At 37.8% G+C, this 24,026-nt stretch overlaps 1 protein-coding gene across 4 annotated transcripts in view; it reads right to left on the minus strand.

Moving 5' to 3' along the window:
* Nucleotides 1-24,026, minus strand: part of STXBP4 (syntaxin binding protein 4) — an 80,954-nt gene that overhangs the window by 22,517 nt on the left and 34,411 nt on the right. For all 4 annotated transcript variants that reach the window (XR_007207506.1, XM_048323412.1, XM_048323411.1 and 1 more), the window contains 2 exons: nucleotides 23,259-23,389; nucleotides 5,878-5,935 (listed from right to left, as the gene is read on the minus strand). Coding sequence is in view for 3 of the 4 variants with exons in the window: in XM_048323412.1 (XP_048179369.1) it covers nucleotides 5,878-5,935; nucleotides 23,259-23,389 (189 nt within the window). In the remaining variant the exon portion in view is untranslated. The remainder of the gene's footprint in view (nucleotides 1-5,877; nucleotides 5,936-23,258; nucleotides 23,390-24,026) is intronic.

Raw genomic sequence — 24,026 nt, forward strand, 5'->3', positions numbered from 1 at the left:
CAAACAACCTCTCAGGAAAAAAAAGATTGCCCAACCAAAAGCAGCTTAAGGTCTTAACATTCTTGTATTACAAGCTCATGTTATCATAAAATCCAATGCCAAGTTTCCTAGTTCTGCATCTGAGATTATTTTCCTTATAGTCATGGAAAATGATTTCAGTGAGAATTAGAGAAACTGAATTCCAAAAATCCAAGCGAAACATGTCAGGACTACCCAAATTCACGTGGTTACATCTGAGGTGTGTGAACTGATGCCAAGCTGATGGATGGAGACAAATTTGGATCCCTGTACATTGAACAGCAGTAATAGCAGGTAGCAAGCACTTGGTTAGTGCTCAGCCAGTTCTGTTTAATATTTGCCACTACTTGTAACTATATAACTATTCTTTATTTTCATTCAGGAGAATTTGAGGATGACAGGTAAAAGGAAACATTTTCAAAAACAACCTCCTTTCTTTTTGTGAAATGTAAAATAGGAAAGGTCCAAATTTTAAGAGACGTAAAGTAACTGCAGCTTTCTTTGAACTCAGTGGAACCAGCACTGCATGCCTCAAATTACCCATTCCTACCCACAAAACTTCAGAGTTAAGATGGGGACACCTACAGTGATGATTTGATAACTGCTAATTTTGGTGCAAGTAACTTGCCTACTGCTTTACAGGGAGCTGGGTGCAGAGCTGGCACTGGATTCAGTCCAGGGGAATTTCAATTCCATGTTGAAATCAGTATGGCAGATCACGGGTTTTCTTAGTCTGCTGCTCTGAACTGACTGAAAATTAAGTGGAACATACACAGGTTTATTTCTACATCAGGTCTGCTGTGATTTGAACTTCACTGAAGTCTCCTAGCAAGGGCAACTCCAACCCATGCTGAGATAACCTGCAGGTAACCAGGATATTGTAATATTACCAGAGTATTCAGGAATGAGCTGAACACACCTCAGTGTGCTGGGGTTTGGATCCTTCATTTATAGAGCAGTAGAAATGTGCAGAGAACATTTATAAAAGGAACAAATTTGTATTTTCAAGTTACCATGCAGTTAAGTAAAATCAACTGTGATTTGTTTTCCTTTTACGATGATACCTTTAACTGTAGTGCTGTAAAACATCCATGTTTCTACTACAGAAGTTCTTCATCTATCACACATGCTCTGCTATTCTTAGCTCAGCTAAAATGATACACAGTTTCTATGAATGCCCAGTTTTCATCAAAATGAATGGTGTCTCTTTCCCAAGCAAGACCAAACAAAATACAATTTTATAGAATATCTAAGTACGATGTGTCTGCTTTCCAAGTAGAAACCTGATTTCTTAGGCATGATTTAAAAATCCACTAGAACACATCATGTGTGGTTTTTATTAATCTGTATTTTATAAGTATTGACTTTAGGCTTCTACTTAACCTGGACCAAATTCTCCACCTTCCAATGGAGGCACCTGAAGTACACATGGCCTCCATGGGAAACTTCTGATTTTTAGATAAATTGCTGAAAGATAATCCTAAATGAAACATTACTGTTTCCCCTTTGTTGTAAGATAGAAAACATCACAGGCCCTAGTACATCTAAGGGAAAAGATTCCAAAAGTTCTAAAATATTTGAGAACTTCTACTTGTCTTTAATGAAAATTTAAAATAAGTGTTCTTGAGGAAAATAGTTGTTAGTGTGGAATATTTGGAATCTAGTTCTATTAAAATGCTAGAAAAACAGTGTTTACAGGGGTAAAATTCACAGCTGGTCCTTACAAACCACATACATATGCAAGGAGTGGGTGGGAGTGGGAGGGAGCATAGCAAGGCCCTACCTAATTTTAGGTGCCAGCCTCATGATACAGAGCTGCCATATGTTAAAGGTGAACATAGTGGGAGGATGAAAGAGATTAACTAGAATGGGTTTTCTAGGGAAAAATTAGTGTGTCCCAGCTCTGGGGTTTTATGCTGTTCCTGTGTGATTCTAAACTAGCATGATATAACCATTAATTAGCAGATATGGCCCTCCCTGGGAGGGCAGTTCTGCACAGAATCTTTCTCCTATTTGAAAGTTAAACCCAAAGATTCCTAATTCACAAAATAAATTCAGTGATAGAATGGACACTGTTTGCACTGCTGGATTTTAGTGCTAGAGCATGCAGCAAAAGTGAGATTTTGTTCTAGTGGTGGTTGGTTACAACACTTTGTTAACTCATTTAATGCCTGAACTAAGCCTGGGCAAAACCAGCCACATGAAAACTTTGAAAGTGAACAAGATGGCCTATCCCTTATTTACAAAACTTTTCCCATCCTAATGCCTCCCAGCTGACTCTAAGTGCTCTCACACTCATCTGGGTGTAGGTGGTATTTTATGAGGGCTCATTAGCCCCTTTGTGTTTCTGGGACTTACAGATGAAATGCCTGCTTGGGACAGGAATTTCTATTAGAAAATCAGTAATTTAAAAATGCCTTAATCAACCATAAGTAAAATTAATTAATGGACCTTTTTACCTTATTATGTGGGGTCTCTTCAATGCACTGATCTTCCAAGTTCAAGACAGAGAATGGAAAAATGGGGGAGGATCCAGAGGAGGGTCACCAAGATGATGAGAGGGTTGGAGAACTTGGCACATGAAGAAATGTTGAAGGAATTGGGTTTGTTCAGCCCACTCTTCTCACAAAGATGTTGGTCAGAGACAAGAAGCAATGGGCATAAGTTGCTTCAGGGGAAATTTTGACTAGACTAACAAAATATTCTTCACTGTGAGAACAACTAAACATTAGAATGGGATACCCAGCCAGTATAAAAAGGATTGAAATTCCAAATGTAAACTGGTGAGGACACAGGCACCAGTGCTTTGTTTCTCTTGATGGGGCATGAATCTGGTGCCATGTATGAATGGTGGTATTGCTACATAAAAATACAACAGTGCTTGTCCTCTCTGTTAAGGTATACCAAGTTATCTTAAAACATATCCAGGCCCAAATTCCACCTTTACTGCCCAGCAGGAGAGAAGTTACATTTGCAAGGAAGCTGATCCCTATCTACTGTTGTAATTTTTGTCCTTCTGATAACTGTTAATTTATTTTATTTTAGTAAGACACTTGAACTTGCTTTTTTCCAGTGCACACTGAGCTGTAACTCAGAGAGTCTTCCATTACACTTTGCTATTCCATGGTAAACCTGTACAAATGAGCTTAATGGCCAGCCCAGAATCAGGTCAGTTTTAGCAGTCTAAAGGGTGGTTTCTCACACTTGCAGCACTGAGCAGTCCTGACAACCTGATTGACTGAAAATAATTTACTGAGGCTGAAATGATTTGCTGGATAAAGTGACAATTTCAAAAGTTGTCCTAAGGTCAGGATTCACGGACAAGATGCAGCTTTCCCTGGTAGGTACAGGGAGCTTCTCAACCCTATGTAAATGTTTTATTCATGTCACTTATTCATGTAAGTGGGTTTCACTTTAGTGTGTAACACAAGCCAGCTGGTTTGCTTCTTTTAAACTCTGATTTCTCATGCACCTCATATTGCTACACCCCTTCAGAGATATTTATGGAAATTTCACAGCAAGCTGTCTCAAGCTTATGTGCTATTAAGATTCCATTCTGGGGTGTTTACTGCATTAGATTTATAATGTATAGATTTATGGACTCAGCTACCTGATGGCCCAATAAAGCATGTTGGAACTGAAGGCAACTGCTAATTAAAATAATATTTGATTGTCCTTAGCATATTGTAAAGCTGCTGTGGATTTAAACAAAGCCATTGCAGCTTCTATGCATCCTCAGTGCACAGTAAGAAAAATGGCAATTCACATATAAGACCAGTTCAATTGTGGCCTCACTTTCAGAATTCTAACATGTTTTCCTATCTGTACACAGGGAAGTGGGCTAGTGTTGAAATACTCTTAAGCCCCTCATGGCTTTGACTGGACTAAAAATGAATGAAAGGATTCTAAAATAGAATAAAAGGATTGACATTCACAGCCAAAGAGAACAAGAAGGTGACAGCATTAGTACCAGAGCTGTGAAGTATCAACTATTCTGATAATTCCCATTTAAACAATTAAGATTAAATCCTACTGGAAAGGATCAGCTGATAAAATGGTCCCTCAACTGAGTTCCTCCTAGAAAAAGGATGTTTTCAAAGTTGATTTTCACCCTGAAATCTCCACCATTTGATGTTAGAAACAAGGGTCTGTGCAAGCCCTGCTCCTTGCTCCAAACAGTTAACTTCGACAGCTGACTTCATACACATTAAACAGTGTAGTAAGAGGTATGAACTGCCAGGCATGCAAACAGCCTGGCTTACACTCTGCAAAGGCATTTGGAAACAGTGATGAAAGCAAAATAAGGAAATCGTTAAAAATAATATTAATTACAGTGATGTGTTATTGAAATGCTCAGTTAACTCCATTCTAATGAGCTGCATTAAGAGCTCTAACACCACTTCAGTGTGGTGATTCCACTCAAAAGAAGTTTTTAGCCAGTGGTCATAAAGGGTGATTTCACACCCTTCTCTGCAATTAAATGGATAAATTTTCCTTGCCTTCCTTCCTCACAAAGACTGACAGGCAGAACTTTTTAGGACAGATTACAGAAGGTAACAGCAATGGAAAACCTGGGCACTGTCACCAGGAGCAAATGAAGAGAGTCACTAAGTCAGATCTGCAAAAATTCCTGAAAAAGCTTTTTCATGTGAACTTGTGAGTTTCAGCAAGTGGGGACAAGATACAAAACATCTGATGCTTTCTGCAAATTAGACTTGCACCACCTAGAGTAGCTGAGATTCTGCTGTTGCTAATAAGCATCTGCTTGTCACATCTGCAATGGTTCAGCATCCAAGTGCAGAGCTCAGAAAGAAATGTCTGCACATATCCAGCAAATCCAGCTTTCTGCTGAGTCATTGAGATACTTATCTGTATGAGAAACACAGGAACAAACCCCCCAAAAAAACCCAGAACAGATGCTTCAAGAATGTGTCATTTCTTCTATTCTGATTCTAAATTTTATTTGCTATTTTTGATAATACTATCTTCAAGCTTAGTTTCCAGTTACACAGGTACAAACCCAGAGTATTACCCAGAAAAGAGTCCAGCATCCACCTTAACTTCCCAACTGTTCTATCATGTCTCCCTGTATGAACAGACAGAGCCCAAGGGAACAGTGCTCTATTTTAATAGCTGCTCTTGTATTTATTTCCATGACTATGAAATTGGCTTTTAATTCACTTTCATTTCCTAAGCTATTTTTCGACAATTTTTTTGGGTATAAATCTCATGTAGTAACCTACATATGCCTGAAAATAAAAGGCACCCTTTGATTAGAGCTGGAATGCAGGATCATATACAGAGTGTTTGGAAACCTCTGCAGAAAAAGCCATGTCTGCTTTAATACATCTCGTTCGAGGCAGCACGGGGTGAAGCAAGGACAACTGAGCACTGTGCTTGAAAAAAAGGAAAAAAACCTCTACTTTTCTTGGCCAGTAAATGCATCAACTTCAGTGTTATTTACATGACTTTTGGAAGAGTTCGGGATAAAAGTAATTTATTTGCTGCCCTTCCTCTGTTTAAGGAGACTGCAGAAATCCACCTGCAAAACCCTGTGTTTCTGGCACCTATAAGAATTAAACAATGTGAAAATTTCAGTAACTAGAATAACTTGCTATTAACTAGATCACGATATATATGGAATGGAGGTGAATTATATTTTTTGCCACCTTTCAATCTTTTAGAGGAATAACAAAAAACCCCCATATTATATAAATTAATCTTCACTATATTCTAGAAAAAACAACAGCATACAGTACAATGTGCAATAAATTTTTCCATTAATTCTAGGACTGAAAATGTGTTTATTTTGACGTGCTTCTATTTCAACTTTGACCCGTTTACCCCAGAACTACTCACTTGATAAAATATTTGATTCCATCAGCTGTGTAAGCTTCTTCCCATCCATAAGGCAGACCTAAGAGGAGATAAAGACATAAGAAGTCTCTTGAAGCTCAAGTGACACAGAGAACATAGTTTTGAGGCAGTGTAAGTTACAATGCTGTAATTTCAAACAATATCATAGAAAGATTATAAACCAATTCCTACTTTTGTAATATGTAATAATATAAACAATACAATTTAACAAATACATGCTGTGCTACGAAGCTACTAGCTTTGATGATTTGATGATACATTTATTACTAGATAATACTTTTTGATAAGTATCATTTGATGACATTTCTATTACTAGAATGATGAATAATACTTTTAGTAGGGCACTACCCTATATTCCTTTAAAAATTAAGTTTTCCAAACAAATCTTTACCTTTTAAATAACTATTTGCTCAAAACTAACTCTTTGTAGGGTTTGAAAAGTGCTGGAGAAAAAAAGCATCAGTCACTGTGTAAAAATGCTCCCACTTTTGTGATACTGTACTGTAAGGTATATAATGGCAAGTGCAAGGTCCTAAAAAACTGGCTTATATATACATAAAAAATATATATAAAATTTATATATATATATAAATATATATAAAATTTAAATATTCAAGAAAAATTGTTCTTGAAGTGTTTTGCCTGAAACTCATCTCAAAATGTTAGTGTCTTAGGAGTTAAACTATTTTTGTTCAAGTCCCAGTGTATCTCAAAGACCAGCTCATTAGAACCATCTGTGAGCCTGCTTTAGATTTAAAACTTTTATTTGGAAAATGTGCTGGACTGCACGCACCATCTGAGCTTTGAAAGCTGCCTCCTCCCCAGGACTGCCTAAGTGCACATGTTTATTTTTTAAATGTCTTTTTTAAAAGGCTGGTTTTCTTCTGTTGTCACACCTTTGTCTCTAGTGTGGTTCTTCTCTTAGAAGTCTGGGGAGGGATAACTTCAGTTCTCCAGTATAAACAGAGTTCATTACAGCTACTGAATCAGGACGGGGCACAGTGGAACTGGTACAAACCTTCTCAGAAGGAATTAAACCTGTAGGCACCAAGTGAGGAGCCAAAGTAACCAAAACTCCAGAACTCAGGAAGAGAACTTGAGAATTCGGAACTAGAACAGCACCGTGATCAGTCAGTACAGCTTGAAAAAGAAAAAACCCACTAGATTGATTTTTTTTTTTTTTTCCTATCACTTTTACCCCCATTAGTCACTTATCTCAGGCTTCTTCCCATTTTCAGTTTAGAACAGATCTTTACAATCTGTTCCTCCAAACATGACGCCCACTACCTTTCAAAGAGAATAATCCACAGCTACTTCCCTTTAAACACAAGGTAGATGCTGCGTAGAAGTTCTCAGGCTCTGACTCCATTATGAAGGGAGGAAGAAAAGGATGTTTTAAGTTATAAATATGCTAGACATGCTCAGTGGTTCTTCCTTCCTCTCCCATGAAAGATGGGACCTTTATTCAAGCATGGATATTTTCTGACTATTTAAATGGCAACGGGATTCATCCCTCAATTGCTTCCATCTGCCCTGGCCTTTCCTTCTTCCTGCATGAAACATGCATGTCCCAATAAATGACAACAAATTTGCTCAATTATGAGTAAAAGCCCAGCATCTGCTCTGTGCTCACATGGATCCCCTACATCACCTGTTTCATTTATCAGTCATAATTACACTTTTTTCACTGGTGATTTGATTAAAATTATGGCTTTTTTTCTCTTCTAAATGAAGAACCCTATGTAGGTAGCAATAACTGATGCTCTGTATTCTTCCCTTACACACTGAAGACTGCTTTTCAAAAACACTGAATACATTTGCCTAGAAATGAAACTGGAGATATCTCCAGAGCTTTATTCGCCTTTTTGACTTTGTGTTAGATTGTATATCCTATCCATTCTTTATATGCTTCCACGTTCCACCTACATCTGTAGGTTTTTTAATGCTTTTATTTTCCACATTTTTTACTTGCTCTCCACTAGTTTTTCAGTGCTGTTCCCTTTATTACTTTCCTTCCCTTTCAGATTTGTACTTCTGTTTCATGTATTTCCCCTGGTAGCCAGGAAGCTCTCATGTTTTGCATCGTATTTCCCCAGACATCATCTCCACTTCCTCCAAGCTTGCTGTCTCTATGAATCATTCATAAGTTGATCTACTTCCTCCTGCTCTATTTTCTCACACCCTCCAGGGTCAAATTTGTTGTCTGTCTCAGGACTTGCTTTGAAAGGCTGCTAAGCTCTCACCTGGAGTAAACGGGAGGTAAAGGAGCTGAAAAAGTCAGAAAAACAGTCTGAAATATACAGGATTTAACCTACATAAACTCCAGCAATCTCAGATTTCCTGCATATTTATAATTTCTCGTGTGAACTGCTACAGTCTATTTGATGAATCTTCATAAATAATATATTTGCCTGCAGTTGTCTGCATAGATCATCTTAAGAAATTACAGATTTACAGTATTTAAAAACTAGTTCATTTCAGCAGAAAATACAGGGCTTCTTGCTATTCAAATACTTGTGACTATTTACCTTCTGCAAGGTGAAGAAAAGGTAAAACTGCAAAAGCAATTGTGCATGCAACGGGAAGAGCGGTCTCCTGAGAGAGAGCACTTCAGTCAAAATACACAATAACCTACCAGCATTTTGTTCTGAGTATATGCATTTAATTAGGGTTAATGCCAAAGAAATGTCTGTAATTCTCTGTGAAAAACAACCAAGGAAGCGGCTGCTGTTGTTTGCACCCCAGGACTACAGCTGGTCAGGGTCCCTGGGGACTGCTCCTCCTTCCCCGAGATGCCTGCTGGGATAACCACTGCTCTGAACTTATCCAAAGCTGAGAGGAAATGAAGCCCTTGGGCAAACAGAACTTTCCTGATACCTGATAAATGTGGAGCTCATCGATCTTTATCACCTCCTTGGCTTAACGGGACAAAAACTGCACCAGCACTGACACTGCGGGTCCCAGAAAAAAGGAGATGAGCATCAGCCCAAATTATAAACCCGTAGGAAGTGACAGACATGGAAGACTTTGCCTGCAGTTCCCAAGAGAGAATGTGTGTGCTCTCCCCTCAGTAACACTGCACATGGCATAATCCCTCTAAAGGAAAAAGGGGGAAATACATGTATTATGGGAAAAGCCTCATTTTGGGCAGTTATTAAACCTAGACACTGCAGTAATGTTGTTGGGTGATTTTTTTCCCTCTAAATAATCTAGTTAAAAATCATTAAAGCAAAAGATATGTGGAGATCAGCAGATGAAAGTAAAACAGATACCACAGCAAAATATTCAGTTGACTCAAAACTGCAGTCCTGACTGACATCAAAATACTGCAATCCAAAAATGCTCTATTTTGCTTATTTTTTGACAAAATTACTTAAAGGAAATGAGAGATTTAGAGCCTACAGAATTGCTCAAAGAAATGCACCGTGCACTAGGATTCTATCTAGATTTGCCCTATTTAGATGCTGCAAGATAAGTATGTCCTTAAGTGTTTTATTTTGGCCTTGAGGCCACAGTTTAAAACCCTCCTTCCATTATAAGCAGGCACCAAACATCTCTGATGAATCTGGAAGAAGTGCTTAGGGACAATTGCCTACCAGAGGTGCCAATTTCACCCAAAGCACTCTTCTGTGAAACAGAAACTACTTTCCTGCATTTTTCACATCTCTGTTACCCGTCATTAAAACGGTCTATGACTGCAATACCCTTCCTGTTATGGGTGAACAGTCTGTATCTGGAATTAATATCTAGTTTAAGGGATGTAGTATCTATCTGGAATGCTAAAGACACATTATTGACATATTCTGTTTCACAATGAACCATTCCTTGACCAACAACAGAAACAAGGATATCTTTTTTACATACTTGAGTATGGGCCAGCTCATACCGTTTATCTCCTGATAATTTATTTGTATTTAGTATCAGAGTCTCAAAAATGATGAAATTTTTTTAGAAACAGGAATTACATGCTAAAAGGGTTTCTGATGCAGAAGATTTGCTACAGGACATTAAAACCAGCTTTCTCTGTCAGTTGATAAATGTGGTTCTGAATTCTGATCTCTTTTCAATAGCCATCGATTTCAGCTCTTATCAACATTTAAACCTTCTTCATGTGGCTTCAACAATAAAGGAAAAGGTGTTACTTAAGATCCCAGATGCCTTTGGCTTTTCTCTTCTGAGCCACTATTTCTGAGCTATTGAGCAAAGAGGATGGAAAGCTGAAGGTCTGATTTGCTGGTTCTAAGTTGCCTGGTTTTGGACTCCTGAGTGCTACTGGAATATGGGAATATCCCAGAGATGACACCAGAGGTATCATGTTGTGAGACCAGCAGAGGAACCCCTCTGTGACTTATGTAATTTGACACAGCTGAAGCAAAAATCTGTGGAGAAATATCCACCCTTGTTTGTCCAGAGTGTTCAGTGGGGTGCAGGCACAAAATGGGCCTTTTATTTTTTGATGCTATCAATAATACAAGCTGTATTTTGCCATTTTTGAATTAAATTATAAACACCCAGGTTCAGAAAAACAGCTTTCAGAAGTGAATATGCACTTCTGGCATTTGCTTGTGTGTCACTTTAGATCATTTCAAGTGCTCTTCCCAAAACCAAATATGTTTCCTTTCATAAATAATACTCTGCTGAGGGGACATTCCATTCCTTTATTCACATATCCAATTCCATTTTAAAGAAATTGTTCTTTTCTTTTGTTGTTGGTCACTTAATAAAACAAAGAGGGACTCAGCAGTCTTCAAGTGGAGACATCTGGCAAAAAGTATCAACTGAAACTTCTGCTGATTTAAGAGTATGGTTGGCAGATTGGCTTGTCTCCCTTCAGTCTGTTCCTAGAAACAAGGCTTCAGGAACAGTATTTGTCTTACTTTGGACATTCAGGGCATGGTGAAAGATGAGCTTGTGTTTTCCCACTGCCTATTAATCATAACATATTGACCCATCTATGTTGGCAAACTCATTAATCTTGGATTAAAACAATTACAATTTACAATTTAGAAGGAGTTATTAAATAGTTTGTGTTTCATGCTGAAGGATTATATGAACAACTTTTAGATCTTTTTGCTAATTCTCAAATTACAAATTGCTATAAATATCTTTCTTCTATTCTAATACTTGTCTGTGAAAAGCTTGGTACAGTTAATTAGAAATAGTTTGAATACAAGAGCAATTGCAATTTATGAACAATGACCAGTCAACTGGCTAAAATTTAAAGAAATAAGAATGACCTCAAACAGCACATGGTCAGACATTAGTACAGTCATTTTCCTCTCCTACCTAAGAAGGAAGGAAATCCAAAGTTAGAACCAACTCTGCTCAGTGTGAAGATCTTCAGAAATGAGTGAGAGCTACAGTCACCTGAGCTAAGAGGTTCCTGCTATATGTCTTTAAGAAGGATAAAGGATTACCTTTAAAATTGTACCTTTTCAGAAGGTGAATACTGGAAATAACAGAAAATAAACCTCCAAACTACATATTTTTCAGATAAAGACTAATTATCTACTTTCCCATAACTCTTAGGTGCTGGAGGTTCCAAGCAATTTGGACTGTTAACAAGATGAGAAGCAAACAGAGGAAGTGATGCTCATTTTAATCTGTGCAGAAGCTTAGTAGTAGTCGAAATAATATAAAATAATCACCTCTCAGAAAAAAAGTAATTCATTAGCAACTTGGATCAAAAAAACTAAGTTTATTTCAACATGCTTCGAATAAATTGGCTTCCAAAGTCTTTCCACATCACACATTTGATAGTTAGATGTTCAACAACAGATTTTGAGGAGGCCAAGATACCATGAGGCTGCTTGTCTCTCAATATTATCACATTTCAGTCATGGGTGCAATACATTTGTTTAGGTATTAGTTCAGGAGAGCATAAACCCTCAAAGGTGAGGGATAGTGAAAGCTGGGAGGGGTTTCAGACCAGCTCCTTCTGACCAAACACTGGATTTTGCATAATCTACTGGCTCTTATTCTTTCCTTTTAAAAATGCATCTAACATATGATTATCTGACACTGATTTTTGCATTTTTCACCTACACTGCTTCTAAAATGCTATTGGCTGCCCAGTGAAAATACAAAAGAATGCAGTGACCAATCCCTCCAAATTATTTGGCTTATTGTGGTCAAGAATCTGTCGATAAGGTGGAGGCGATACAAAAAAACCAGAAACATGACGAATGCAGAAATCGACCTCTTTCACAGAAAAGGCTAGAAAGAAAAAGAAATCATACCAGTGTTCCTTATCCTCCAATGGCTCCCATCTGTTTAGTTTGCCAAGTTAAAGATGTTTTGTTTTATTTTAGTGTTAAAGGCTGCAATAGCTGAGTCTCAATTGGTGACACAGCGAGAGAAATGCAGTGCCCGAGGATCACAGGGCTGGTAGTGCTCCCTGCTAAGGTTGAAAAACAGTAAAAGCATGTTCCCCATTACATTTTTCTCACCCCCTTCCCGTTTTTTAAAAAAAAAAATATTCCTTTCTATGAATTAATTGCAGGCTTTTTTTTGCAATTTCCCACTATTGACTGTTAACATGATGCTGTCCTTGGGATGAGTCAAGAACACATTATTGCTTCCACTGCTGACTGAACACACTACAAGTTACGAATTAATTTTTGAGGAATATTTGCATAAATTAAATTAAAAATTAGTTTTGTTTATACCTATGAATCTCGAAGCGCTGAAGAGAAGACAGGAAACACATTATTAATTCTTAAATTAGAGAAACAGTCCATCACTGGGGAATTTTACACCAATGCCATGTAGGCTAACAAAAGTTAAATTCATGGAAGTAAGTACTGTCTGGAGGACATTCTTGTTCTGAATTGGTACAAGCCACTTTCAGCTGATTAAAAAGAACCTGGAATAACCCATTCTTATTACAGAAGTTCAAGGCTCTGCACACAGGGCATTCACCACCAGGACCAGGTAATTAGGAATAGCCTGGAATAACTCACTGCATGGCCCAAGAACCCATTTCTTTTTACCCAGTTTCCCTCCTTTCTTGCTCCCCTGATTCCTCTGTTCCGGAATTCATCCATCTCCTCTCCTTACTGGATCAACTTCTCTTGTCAGCATCTATTGTGCTATCCACCCACTTCCATCACTGTCAGCTCACATTGCTCACTGACGCATGTGATCGTTAAATGCAAGTTTAATTAGAAAGCATTCACTGGTAACAAATTAAAATGACTGCCTAAAATTAGAATTGAGCAGAAATTGTCTGAGATTTAAAAAGCAATAGTATTACATGATATGCCTTTCTTGCTAAGTAATACCTCACTTGTTTTGCACTGATGATGAAATTAAACTGCACAAGGGGCTGGCACGAACCACCTACAACTGAGAGACAGAACCACTCTGTGCTCAGCTCATTTCACAGCAAGGACTGACCAAAGTAATATTTTTTCCTTTTGAAGCAAGAATTGTAAGAATACATCAACTCAAGCCATTCTTTTAGCCTGATACAGAAAAGCCTGTAGCTACACATAGGTAAAAGAAGAGGCTTTAGAAATAATTTTAAATATTTTAGAGATAATGTTAAAAGTTCTTAAAATCTAAGATAGATTTCCTTTTTTGTTTTACATCTGAAGGGAAAAAAAAAAAATCACAAAGTGCCTCAATTTAGCATACTGAACTTTACCTGAACTGTAAAGGTAAAATTTACACGTAAAGGAAAATTCCTGTTACCAAACACAATACCCACAGCAATCACTAATGTAAGGCAAAAATTTCCCTCAACTCTCAGTTAATGATCCATATGCCTCATGCCATGAGGTAACAGATCTAGTCTGAGCCATACATACATTTTTTACCTCCTTTAGGTCTCCTTTATAAGCACCAAGCAATTATATTTTCCTCTGGCAAATTCTCCTTAAAACACACTTTTAAAAAGCTTCCTCTCTCATTCTTGGCAATCAACTTTCCCTGTACTTCTTTCCATTTAAATTAACACACTGGTGTGCCATATATGTCTAAGGAACTCTGCTGGCCCTCAGCTTCTCACTCCTACCTACTGAGGAGAAGTGAAAAAATGTGACAACTGCAGGAGCTGACAGCAAAGCCTACGAGCCCTCTGAGACAAGATGAGCCCTGATAGCTTCAGCACACACTGATTCCCAACAAAGGGCTGCTCATCCCCCTCCCCCTTGTCAGCATGAATCCAGATCTCTCAGGATGCTCAAAGAAAATGAACTCAGCACTGACTGCCAAAAGCACACACACTGCTTTGGATCAGCTCCACTGCAACGGTCACTTTGGTTTTGGTCACCTTAAATGGTGACACAGGAGCTCCCTGGCACCCAGACCCACAGGGAGGCATCGGGGTATCCACCTCTCCCCACAACCAGCTGACTAAATCTGAGCTGTCCCTGCCAGCCAAAAAAGGAGGATGTCAGACTCGGATCTGGGACTGACCCCTCAAGGATAAATTCCTGTCTCACCAGGGTATTTTCTGGCTTTCAGACACTGATCTGGGGCCGAGACCAGTTCCTGCTTCCCCTGTGTATTTTCTCCAACTTGGGAGCAATTTGCATCTCCGTGACACAGAATTTTAAAGTTTCTTTCCTCCTTTAAGTCAAAACACCATGCTATAATGAAGGATTAATATATCAAAATTCCAAGCATTATGTCAACAGAAATTAATAGAGAGACAATTTAGGAAGTATTTACCAGCGAGTAAAATTGCTGAATCTGGAGAGTTTTGACTTCAGTCTCCATAGCTACCAAGAGCAAATACAACTTGTATGGGAAGAGGCACAAAGTCAACTGATTTTTTCATAGAGGGGTCACAGTCTGAACTAAACAAGTCCATAGACTTTTAAAGGTCTGCTCTTTAATGACCTTTTTTTTCAGAGATGCTGGAAATTATCCTAATGATACTGCACTAATCTTGTTAGGTCATCTGTATTTTAAGATATAATAATACCACTTGTTTTTCATTATTAAAATGTTTTGATTTGAAAGTCAGGACAGGCAGTGCCTATTCAAAAGCTGACTCATCTTTTCTCATTAAAGGTAAGTGAATGGAGAGAGAATAATTCGCTTTTCTAGCAGCAACAACAGAGTTCTGAAATCTAGGTCACATTAAAGAACTGTCTTGAAATACAAGCTTTAGACACTGAATTGTATTTTTCCTTACTGTGAAACATGGGGATTAACATGCATGTTCAATCACAATAAATCAGTGTGCAACTTGTTCATAATTGATATTTAAATGTATTTTCTGATTTGATCAGGGTCTAAAATTATTCTGTCCTTATTAGTGTGAGCTTTTATCTGGCTTCTCTGCTTATCCATAATTACTGTAATGTTCTGATTCTCAAAAACCAAATTAAACAAGCAGGGTCTAGTTCCTGGGCCCTGTAACAACACCCACAAGTAAGACCAGTTAGGTGAAAACAATGTCATTCTTCACTCACACTCAACAAAATGTGAATTTAGTCCAAGGAAGTGGAGCTTGGGGATAATTCAGGATTTAAAACCCATTGGTAAAAGGACGTTTTTTTGAAATGCCATTGAAAAACAAGATTAAAATTTTGTAAGGGCTTGACTAACTGGATCAAATGTCTGAAATAAACAGGGTGCAGCTGAATAAAGACAACAGCAGAGTGTTGTCTTCAAGGTGTGGATAATCAGCTGCCCAGAAGGAAGTGGGCACACCCAGCTGCCCTTGGTTCTGGGAGTAGAAGAAAGCCCAATCTTCACACGAACCAGTAACATGGAGCTACTGGGGAAAGGAAACACCATTTGGGACCTGGTGTGATTTCATATTAAAGCAAACAAGCTTATTCCATTTTTGTCTCCCACAGGAAGCTCTCAAGTACAGAACTCAACACAACTTTGATGAATTGGAGAGAAGTCAGAGAAATACAAAGGTAAGGAAGTGACCAGGAGAGATGTGGTGTAGGGAAGAATTCAGCAAACTAGTGTCATTTATTTGGGGGAACAGCAAACAGGGTGGAGATGCTACACGGTCTTCAAAAGTTAAAAGTTAAGAGGAAGCAGTGGGGTGTTCTCAATAACCACAGGGGTCAAGACAAGTAGTAGCGGGCTTTAACCACAGTGAGGAGGATTTAAGCCAAAGGAAAAGGTTTCTAGTGGCACAGGTAATTAAGGACAGCAATAGCTGGCCCACAGAGGCAGTGGGATATGCTAAACAATTACCTGTTTGAGTTAACATACCTGTCTGAGTTAATTTGTGTTGCTGGAGGCACATGGATGCACTAATTGCTAGAGGTCCTTCCCAGCCAAATCTTTTCTGATGCCTTGGTGGCAAACTACCAAGTGCTACTTCTCTACAATTTTGTGTAATTTACATTACATGTAGACATTTCTTCTGCTTCCCATTTGCAAGGCATTTTTATGTCTTGTGTTCACAGAAGTGATATATTTAAATTGTATTATGCACTAAAAAACTCCTCTCTTGTCTCCTTCAAAGTATTTCTTGTAAACACAAGGCAGTCCTGGCCAGAGAAACAGGGCTTAGGGAACGTTTTTAAGGCTTGTCAGAAAGCACCTGTACTCACACCCCAATAATAACACTAAAACCAAACAAAACCACAGTCAAAGGTGAAACCGCAAAAGCATTTTTTGGTCTTGTGTTTTTGGGTTTTTTTTGGTTTGTGGGTTTTTTTTTTTTTTTTTTTTTTTAATTCAGCCTTGATTTGTCTGCACTGGCAGAACTTATTTCTGTAACATTATAGGAACTGCTTTTGAGTACAGATAAATACTTAAATATTACTATTTCATCAGTGATGATGCTACAGCTTAGCAGCCTTTTTTTTTTTTTTTATTGAGTCAGGGATCACCACCCAACCTTGAAACCTCTCCCATATTATCATAATAAATCATGCAATTGAAAAGAATATAAAAGAATCCAGGTTCTGCAGACAAGCTGTAAATCAGTCATGAGACTTTTGCGGTTCAGTGGTTGATGACCAAGTACAGCCTGGAAACCACAGCTATAAGTCTAAATTACCTAGAAATATGTGGATAACCATGCATTAAAAAATTAATGTGGATCCAGCACACAGCACTGAAACTTTGCATCAGACCTACAGTACTTAACTGCAGCAATTACGATAAAAAAAGGCAAGAAACCCAACCCAGTAAAATGTTCTCAGAAAACCGTACGGGAGCCTATGGCTGTCTCTGTGCTCCAGCCTGTGCTTCCTCATCAGCCACTCCCTTTCCTAATGAAGATTTCCAGGTCAGACAGTGCAAAGGTGCTCCCTGACACTGTTCCATAGTCCAGGCATTTTTGCTCAATGAAAAGTCACTGCATAAACATCACACACAGTAATGATAAACCAGAAACGAAGTATTTTTACAAGTCACTAATAAACCTGACAGTTACCCAAGAATGCTGGGGAATAGCATCTCTAGTGTAATAATAGATTCTAGTAATTGTAGATTACTATCTGGGAAGAAAAAAAGCTGCTTTCAAGATTTCCTATCAGTAAGACACTTAATCAGAAAAAACCATTAATAATAAATTCAGAAGACTTTTGTTAAATCCTTGAGTTTTTGTCATTCTTACCTATGAACAAGCAAGTCAGCTGCTTCATGACTCAATTTTTTTTTTTTTTAATTGGGGTAATAATTTTAATCAAGGTGTAGGAATCATGTCAATAAAGCAGTTTGTATCACATTTACAGACTGGAGAGAGAATGGACTTGTCTCACAGGTCTAGTGCTCTCTTTTCAAATTAGTTTTTATGCACACTCAATTTCATTTATATCGGAGTTATTTTCAATACTGTACAGTATTACACTTCTTAAGTGGAACACTTATTTTCCATTGCAATGAAACATATTCAAATTCTTGGACAGATTTTCTTTTTGAAATTACAGTTCTATGAACACTGTCAGAGTTACAACTCTTTATTCTTATTTACCATGCAAGCAAAATTGGAAATTTAAATGATTTCCAGGAAATTAAAAGTCTTGATGCAAGTAAACAGTTATGTAGAAAAAGCTTTCAAATTCTTGACTGCATCCTTGTAAAACTGTATTAAATATGATGGGATTTTTTTCCTGAGGATTACAGAAACCATTTTCACTGTTATGCAACTTTGAAATTTAATTTTTCTGCAAGTACATAAGTTGTTCACCTTCAGGTTTCTTACTGTGATCTGATTTGCAATGTATCTATAGAGTTGCAGAAAAGCTATCAATTTTTTAATGAAACATTCCCATTTTCAAAATAAGGCAAAAATTTAACAAGGTCTGTAATATAGTGTGAAACAGATCCACTTCCCATCTTGTGTATATTTGATGTTGTGTATTGGAAAAATTAAAATTAAGTCGGGGTTATTCTCAGTTTACATCGTTGAAAATGTAAAAGGAAAATTTCCAAGTTTTATTTCAATTCTCAAACTCTATTTCTGAGTTGCACCAGCAAAGTTTACAGATCAGAAAAGTAACGTGGGCACTCTGCAATTTAATAAAAACAGTATTAAAATTTCTTGGTGAATTAAGTTTAATTTTTGGACAAACCAGTTTGTGTAGCTGCAGCCACTGTTTCTGCACAGGGTCCCTGACTCCCAGCACGTGGCTGAGAGCAGGGACCCAGAGCCCCCAGCATAGGCTGAGCTGGGAGACAGATCTCAGTGCCCAGAGAGATTTCCACGGAGCAGAGCTGGGAGCTGAATCCCCCTGTTCCACAGAGCCTGAGCCAAGGGCTGCACTCAGAGCAGCACCAAACTCTTCCTGCCTTGCTCCATCTTGTCCTGCCTTGCTCTGACTTTACAAGATGAGACTAAGCAAACAAGAGACTGAATTCCAAATTCCAGGCAAAGTGAGAGATTCTGCAGCTACACAGGGAAGACGCTGTATGTAACACGTTGTCTTTAGAGGCCATGGAGGCCACAAAGATAAGGCCACAGGCCCTCCTATCTCCTTGGTAAAGAACAAAGGATTTTGGAGCATTGCTTCTGAGGAGCTGACAGCATTTGGTATTTATTCCAGGAGGAATAAAGTGACAATATTCTGTGCCAAAAGATTCTGTGCTGTCCCCAGGAGCTCAAAATTCAGCAAAATTCTTCAAGTAGAAGGAGCTACAGATGACCAGGCCATATCTCAATATTAATGTAATTCTGAGATTTATCATTTCTTTTTAATGTCAATTCAAATAAGATCCAACAGCAAAAAGTTAATTGAGTAACTTAATATTACTACTTTTGACAAAAATGAAACTATCTTCCCATTAAGTATTTTTGTTTGGAGGGGAAAAAAATTGACCTTCAGGGACTAGCAAAACTGTGAAATTTTCCTTTGAATAAAACAGTTGATAAATTCTCTTCTGGGAAAACTCACCTCTTTTGTTGTTGTTAAAAGTTTCAAAGGAATAATACATATTAATTTCACCAAATTAGTATTTTCTATGGAAGTACTGTCTCAGCAAATGTTTAGCTGACAAACATAAGTTTTTTACCTTTAAAGCACACAGCACTAATTTTAATTCTTTTGCTAGCAAAAACTATTAAAAAGGGACCTGTACAGCTGCATTCAGGATATACTCTGTATAATTTATCAGGTCTCTTCTATTTCTGATTTCAGTAATTCACTGAAATATTTATGGCCTTGCCAGAACAATGAATACACAGTTATCTCTTTAGTTATCATTATGCTGCTCCTTCCCAAGCAGCTCTTCCAGTGAGGAAGGAAAAGCACAGTTCTAGCTCATCAGCTGAAAGAATGTCAGAGGTATTCTCTCAATTCACACTCCTCCCCACAAATCGGACCTTGCAGGAGATAATTTTGTCTAATACTAAAAATACAAGATACAGCATCTTTAATATCAGGAGCCAAACATACAGAAGTTAACCAAGACATGCCTGTCCATGCCACAATTACAGCTACATTTTGATGTACAGGCATAAGGTAAAAAGGGGAAGGGGAACAGCCCATGTTCTGGTTGATGAACTACAGCCAATTACCTGTAAAAAGTTACAGCACTACTGCGTTCATAAAATACAAGATTCAAGAACAAAATAGCAAAAATGTATATAGCACTTATTCTATAAACAAACACACCAGGCCTGCAACAAACAAAAGAAATATTAATACTTAACAATATTGGCTCTTTTCAAAATAGCAAAATTGTTATTTGTGAAGCCTTGCTACTCTGCTTTATAGCTTAGTTCCACCCACACTGTCAAAAGAATGGAAAGGGACTGACACTTTCCCAGCCATGGAATGGTTCTGGCGTTTAAACACAATATAGTTGAAAAATCCCTACACTGAAGAAATGGATAGATCCAATATTTCAGCTTTTAATACCAAAGATGTAAAGCATTGTCCAAAAATCAAAAGCAATTTAACCATCAAGAGAACAAGCACTAATGGATGCTGAGCAGCAGCAGTTTACATCCTCCTTTTATCTAGTCAGCATTCAAGGAAAATGAATATAAAATCCAGGCAACAAAATTTCTGCCTTTAGGATCATCAAAATCAAATGCATAGTGACTGGCAAGATCAATATGAGTAAGGTAAGTAGGATTTTTGGAATTTTTATTAATTTGGAGATCATTTGAGTGAACTTCAGCATGACTGCCTTGTGTCAGATCCCAGGCTGAGAGCTAATTAAAGCAACGTGATGGGATAAAATAGCTCAAGATTCACTGCTTGAGTTCCTGCCGAGTGGAGAACCTGGCTTCAGAGCACTTCCTGGATATGGATGGTTGGGATTGTGTCAACTACAGCAAGATTGTATTTTTGGACAGAAGTTTCAGAGGCAGAGGGAGGAAATCAGCAGCCAAAATACTTGAAAGCTGTGTTATACAACTGCCCATTTCAAAATGCTGATTGCCTGCTCTTTGATGAGGAGATAAGTATGTTCCAGGGTTAATCAGCTTTTGGCCATTACCCGTACCCAGTGTATTCCTTTTCTAAATTTTTAATAGAAAAGAAGAAAATGCTTTCTCTATTCTTTTTAGCATGATTTGCACCATATGGTCTGCTAAGTGCAGGCAGCAGCTACTTTTAAATGCTGCAGTTCTTCACTGAGGCATTATTATCCTTTGTATGACGAAAGTAATTTCAAGTGTTCAGGAGATGCTCACATTCTGCAAAGCAGAACAGTCTCTCAAGGCTTGGTTTCTAAAAATAGCTTACAGTCTTTAAAGAAGATGAAGAATGGCTCTTTCAAGGGATAAACTTGATTATTCTGTTTATTACTTCATTGTTTGCATTTCAGGATCTGCAGGATCCTGAAGCAGTAAGCCCTGGAAAATGAGCTGTTGTTTTTTTTCAGAGTCTTTGCCTAAAGAATCACCAAAGTGCCTTCACAGAGCTGCCACAGCCTGCAGAGCTGAAAGCTGACCTGCAGCAGTATCACAAGGCAATATGTACTTGAAGATTTTCAGGAATACCCTGAACTTCTTCAAGCCTCTTCCCTCAGGCAAAACGTCAGGATATTAGAGAGGAAGGGGATAGTTTGTGCGGATAATTCATAAATATATCATTTTGACCTGGTTGTCAAGAAAGATTTTTTACAAAGGAAGCAGTCTTCTGTTGGAAAAACACTCTACAACTCTGTCCTAGCACCCAGATTTTGTTTCACATGTATTGTAAGTGAATCAAAGAGGAATTTTGGCTGGGGCTCCTTTACTTTGTATTTACAAGTATCAAGCAAATAATGAAAGCAAAGTTGTATTTAGAAGGTAAAATGTATCACAAAGGCTGCCTAGCCAGACATTCTGATCCACTGAGCAACCTCAAAAATATTAACTCCAGTTTTCTCTCTAAGAATTAAGTAACAAATTATTATGTTGTGGACACCTGCCTGGAAAAAGGAAACCCTTCAGTCTGCACTGTAGTCTCTACTACACTCTTCTCTTTGATGTATGGTATTTATGAAATGCCACATACACAAGAGCCCCCTTTCAATGACAGCCCATCTGCAAGAAAACTTCAGATCACGTGGGAAACATCTAGTGAGAAGCTGGCAGAGAACACTGCAGACAGAATGCTATTAGATAGTTCCTTTGCCTTAACAATTTTTTTTTTTGACAGAGAGAGAGAAAACGAGTGAAGTTTAAAGCTTTAATCTCATACCCAAGCTTGTCAGAGTCCAAATCTATCTGTAATGCTCTCCAAATCAGAATGAACGCAGAAAGATGACGTTCAACCTTTAAATCCTTCTCTGCAGACCTATTTTTAATTCTCAGGTTCATAAAATGGATTCCTGCTGTGGCTCCAGAGCTCTCTAACATGCATTCTACCTATTATGTTTGACATAACCACATGTTAGAATTCAGCTGCATTTAGAACCAAAAGTTTTATTTGCACCATTTCCTGTGTAGTGTAATAAAACCAATTCAGTGTGACAGAACTATCATTGTCACTGGTGGAAAACCAATTATCTCCTCTCCTGGTCACTGTTATTCTTTTCACTCCACCAGTAACTCTAATATTCTGGACACTTTTGAACAAATTTTATCTGGACACTTTAGAACAAAATTTATTGTGCTTTCTTTGCCACAGAGTGAATAATAAATAAATGCTTCAATAAGAATGTCAAAAAACCTATTTTTCATATCTTACTTTCTCAAGAAACATTTTTTCAGTCTCTTTCTAAATTAATTCCTAAATAGTCTAAGCTCTTCGAATCTTTGATATAATAATTATGGGAACCATAATTAACCACCTTTCCAAAACCTCCTGTAATGTACCATTTCTGTTCCATTTCTGTAAATCAATCCATTTAAGCTGGATTAGAACTGACATGTCTGCTCAACTAGAGGAAAATACCATCCAAATACACAATTGTTTCAATGATCTTAACCAGGAATTCTACAGAAAGTCAAAGTTGTTTCTTAGATTTTCAACTCATGTAGTTTATCACAGTAACTCTCATGAACTACCATCACTTTCAGCAATGGGAAGAGACTTCTGTTCGTGACCTGAGGACATACACAGATATCTCCAAACAGAACTGCTGCCTACATTCACTCCCTACAGCAACAACATCTTCATTAAAACACTTTGATACATATCCATGTAAATCCAGCAGAATAACATTTTACAAATATTCCAGTATGAAAACCAGAGCATTAAAGTAATGAAATTCTGCTTGTTTTACATGATTCTGGTAATCTTCATATTCCTCATTTCTGCATTAATTTTGTACTTTAAGTTTTCTTGTGAAGAAATGTACTCTGGAATAACTTCATATTCTAATTATAGTTTGATGAAGATGTGTCCTGAACTGACACTGAACCTGCTCTGTCCTTCTCTGCTAGGAATGATTTATTCTGCCAGTTCACATTCAATTTTAAATGAAATTATCCATCTTCCTGGCTGATAAACTGATACCAGATTTCAAAGCACACAGAGATGGACACATTCACTCACAATCTACTTCCAAAATGGCACGGACAGACTTGGCAAGGTCCCCAGCTTCTGCTGCAAGAGCTGCTGTGACAGTAGGTCCGACCCTTCCCAGCCGTGCCAGAAGTGCTTTAGTGGACAATGTTCTCCTGTCACTAAGAGAATAAAGAGTAAGTGTTTATTTGTAAGATGATAAAGGAAATTGCTCCTTTTAAAAAGGTAAACTTGTTTTTCTAAAGTGGTTTTGTTCTCACTGTATGAACAAAAAAGATTCACGCTACCAAATCAGCGAGTCTGCCCCAGCAGCAGTCCTGGCTGAACAACAAAGGTTATTTGGAAAGTTCAATTCAAATAACATTCACAACGCAAAATGCAGTGTCAAGGACTCAGTGGGTGTCACAAAAGGAACTTGAATGGAATTTTCATACCAGCATTTAAGAAGGAACACTGCTTCATGGGACCCAACTCTTCTCTGCTGTTAGTCAGCTTGTCACCTTGGCTTAGTATTTGATAATAAATCCATCTACTAAAATATACTCTATGAACTTTATAAACAGACAACATCACTGTTGTGTGCAGTGCCAATGGGAACTGCATCTCACTGATTATCTATGATATCCTAGTTGGTCTGAGCCTGCACAGGTTTTTTGAAATAACGTTCCAGTTCACTTCACTTAAATACATTTGATTTCCTTGAGAGCTGTACCAAACAAAACTGCAGGAAAGAGACTGAACAATTTTACTGTTACATAAATATTAATAGAATGCTATCTGGGATATATAGGCACAATC

Source organism: Corvus hawaiiensis, chromosome 19, assembly GCF_020740725.1.
Source record: "Corvus hawaiiensis isolate bCorHaw1 chromosome 19, bCorHaw1.pri.cur, whole genome shotgun sequence".
NCBI lineage: Eukaryota > Metazoa > Chordata > Aves > Passeriformes > Corvidae > Corvus > Corvus hawaiiensis.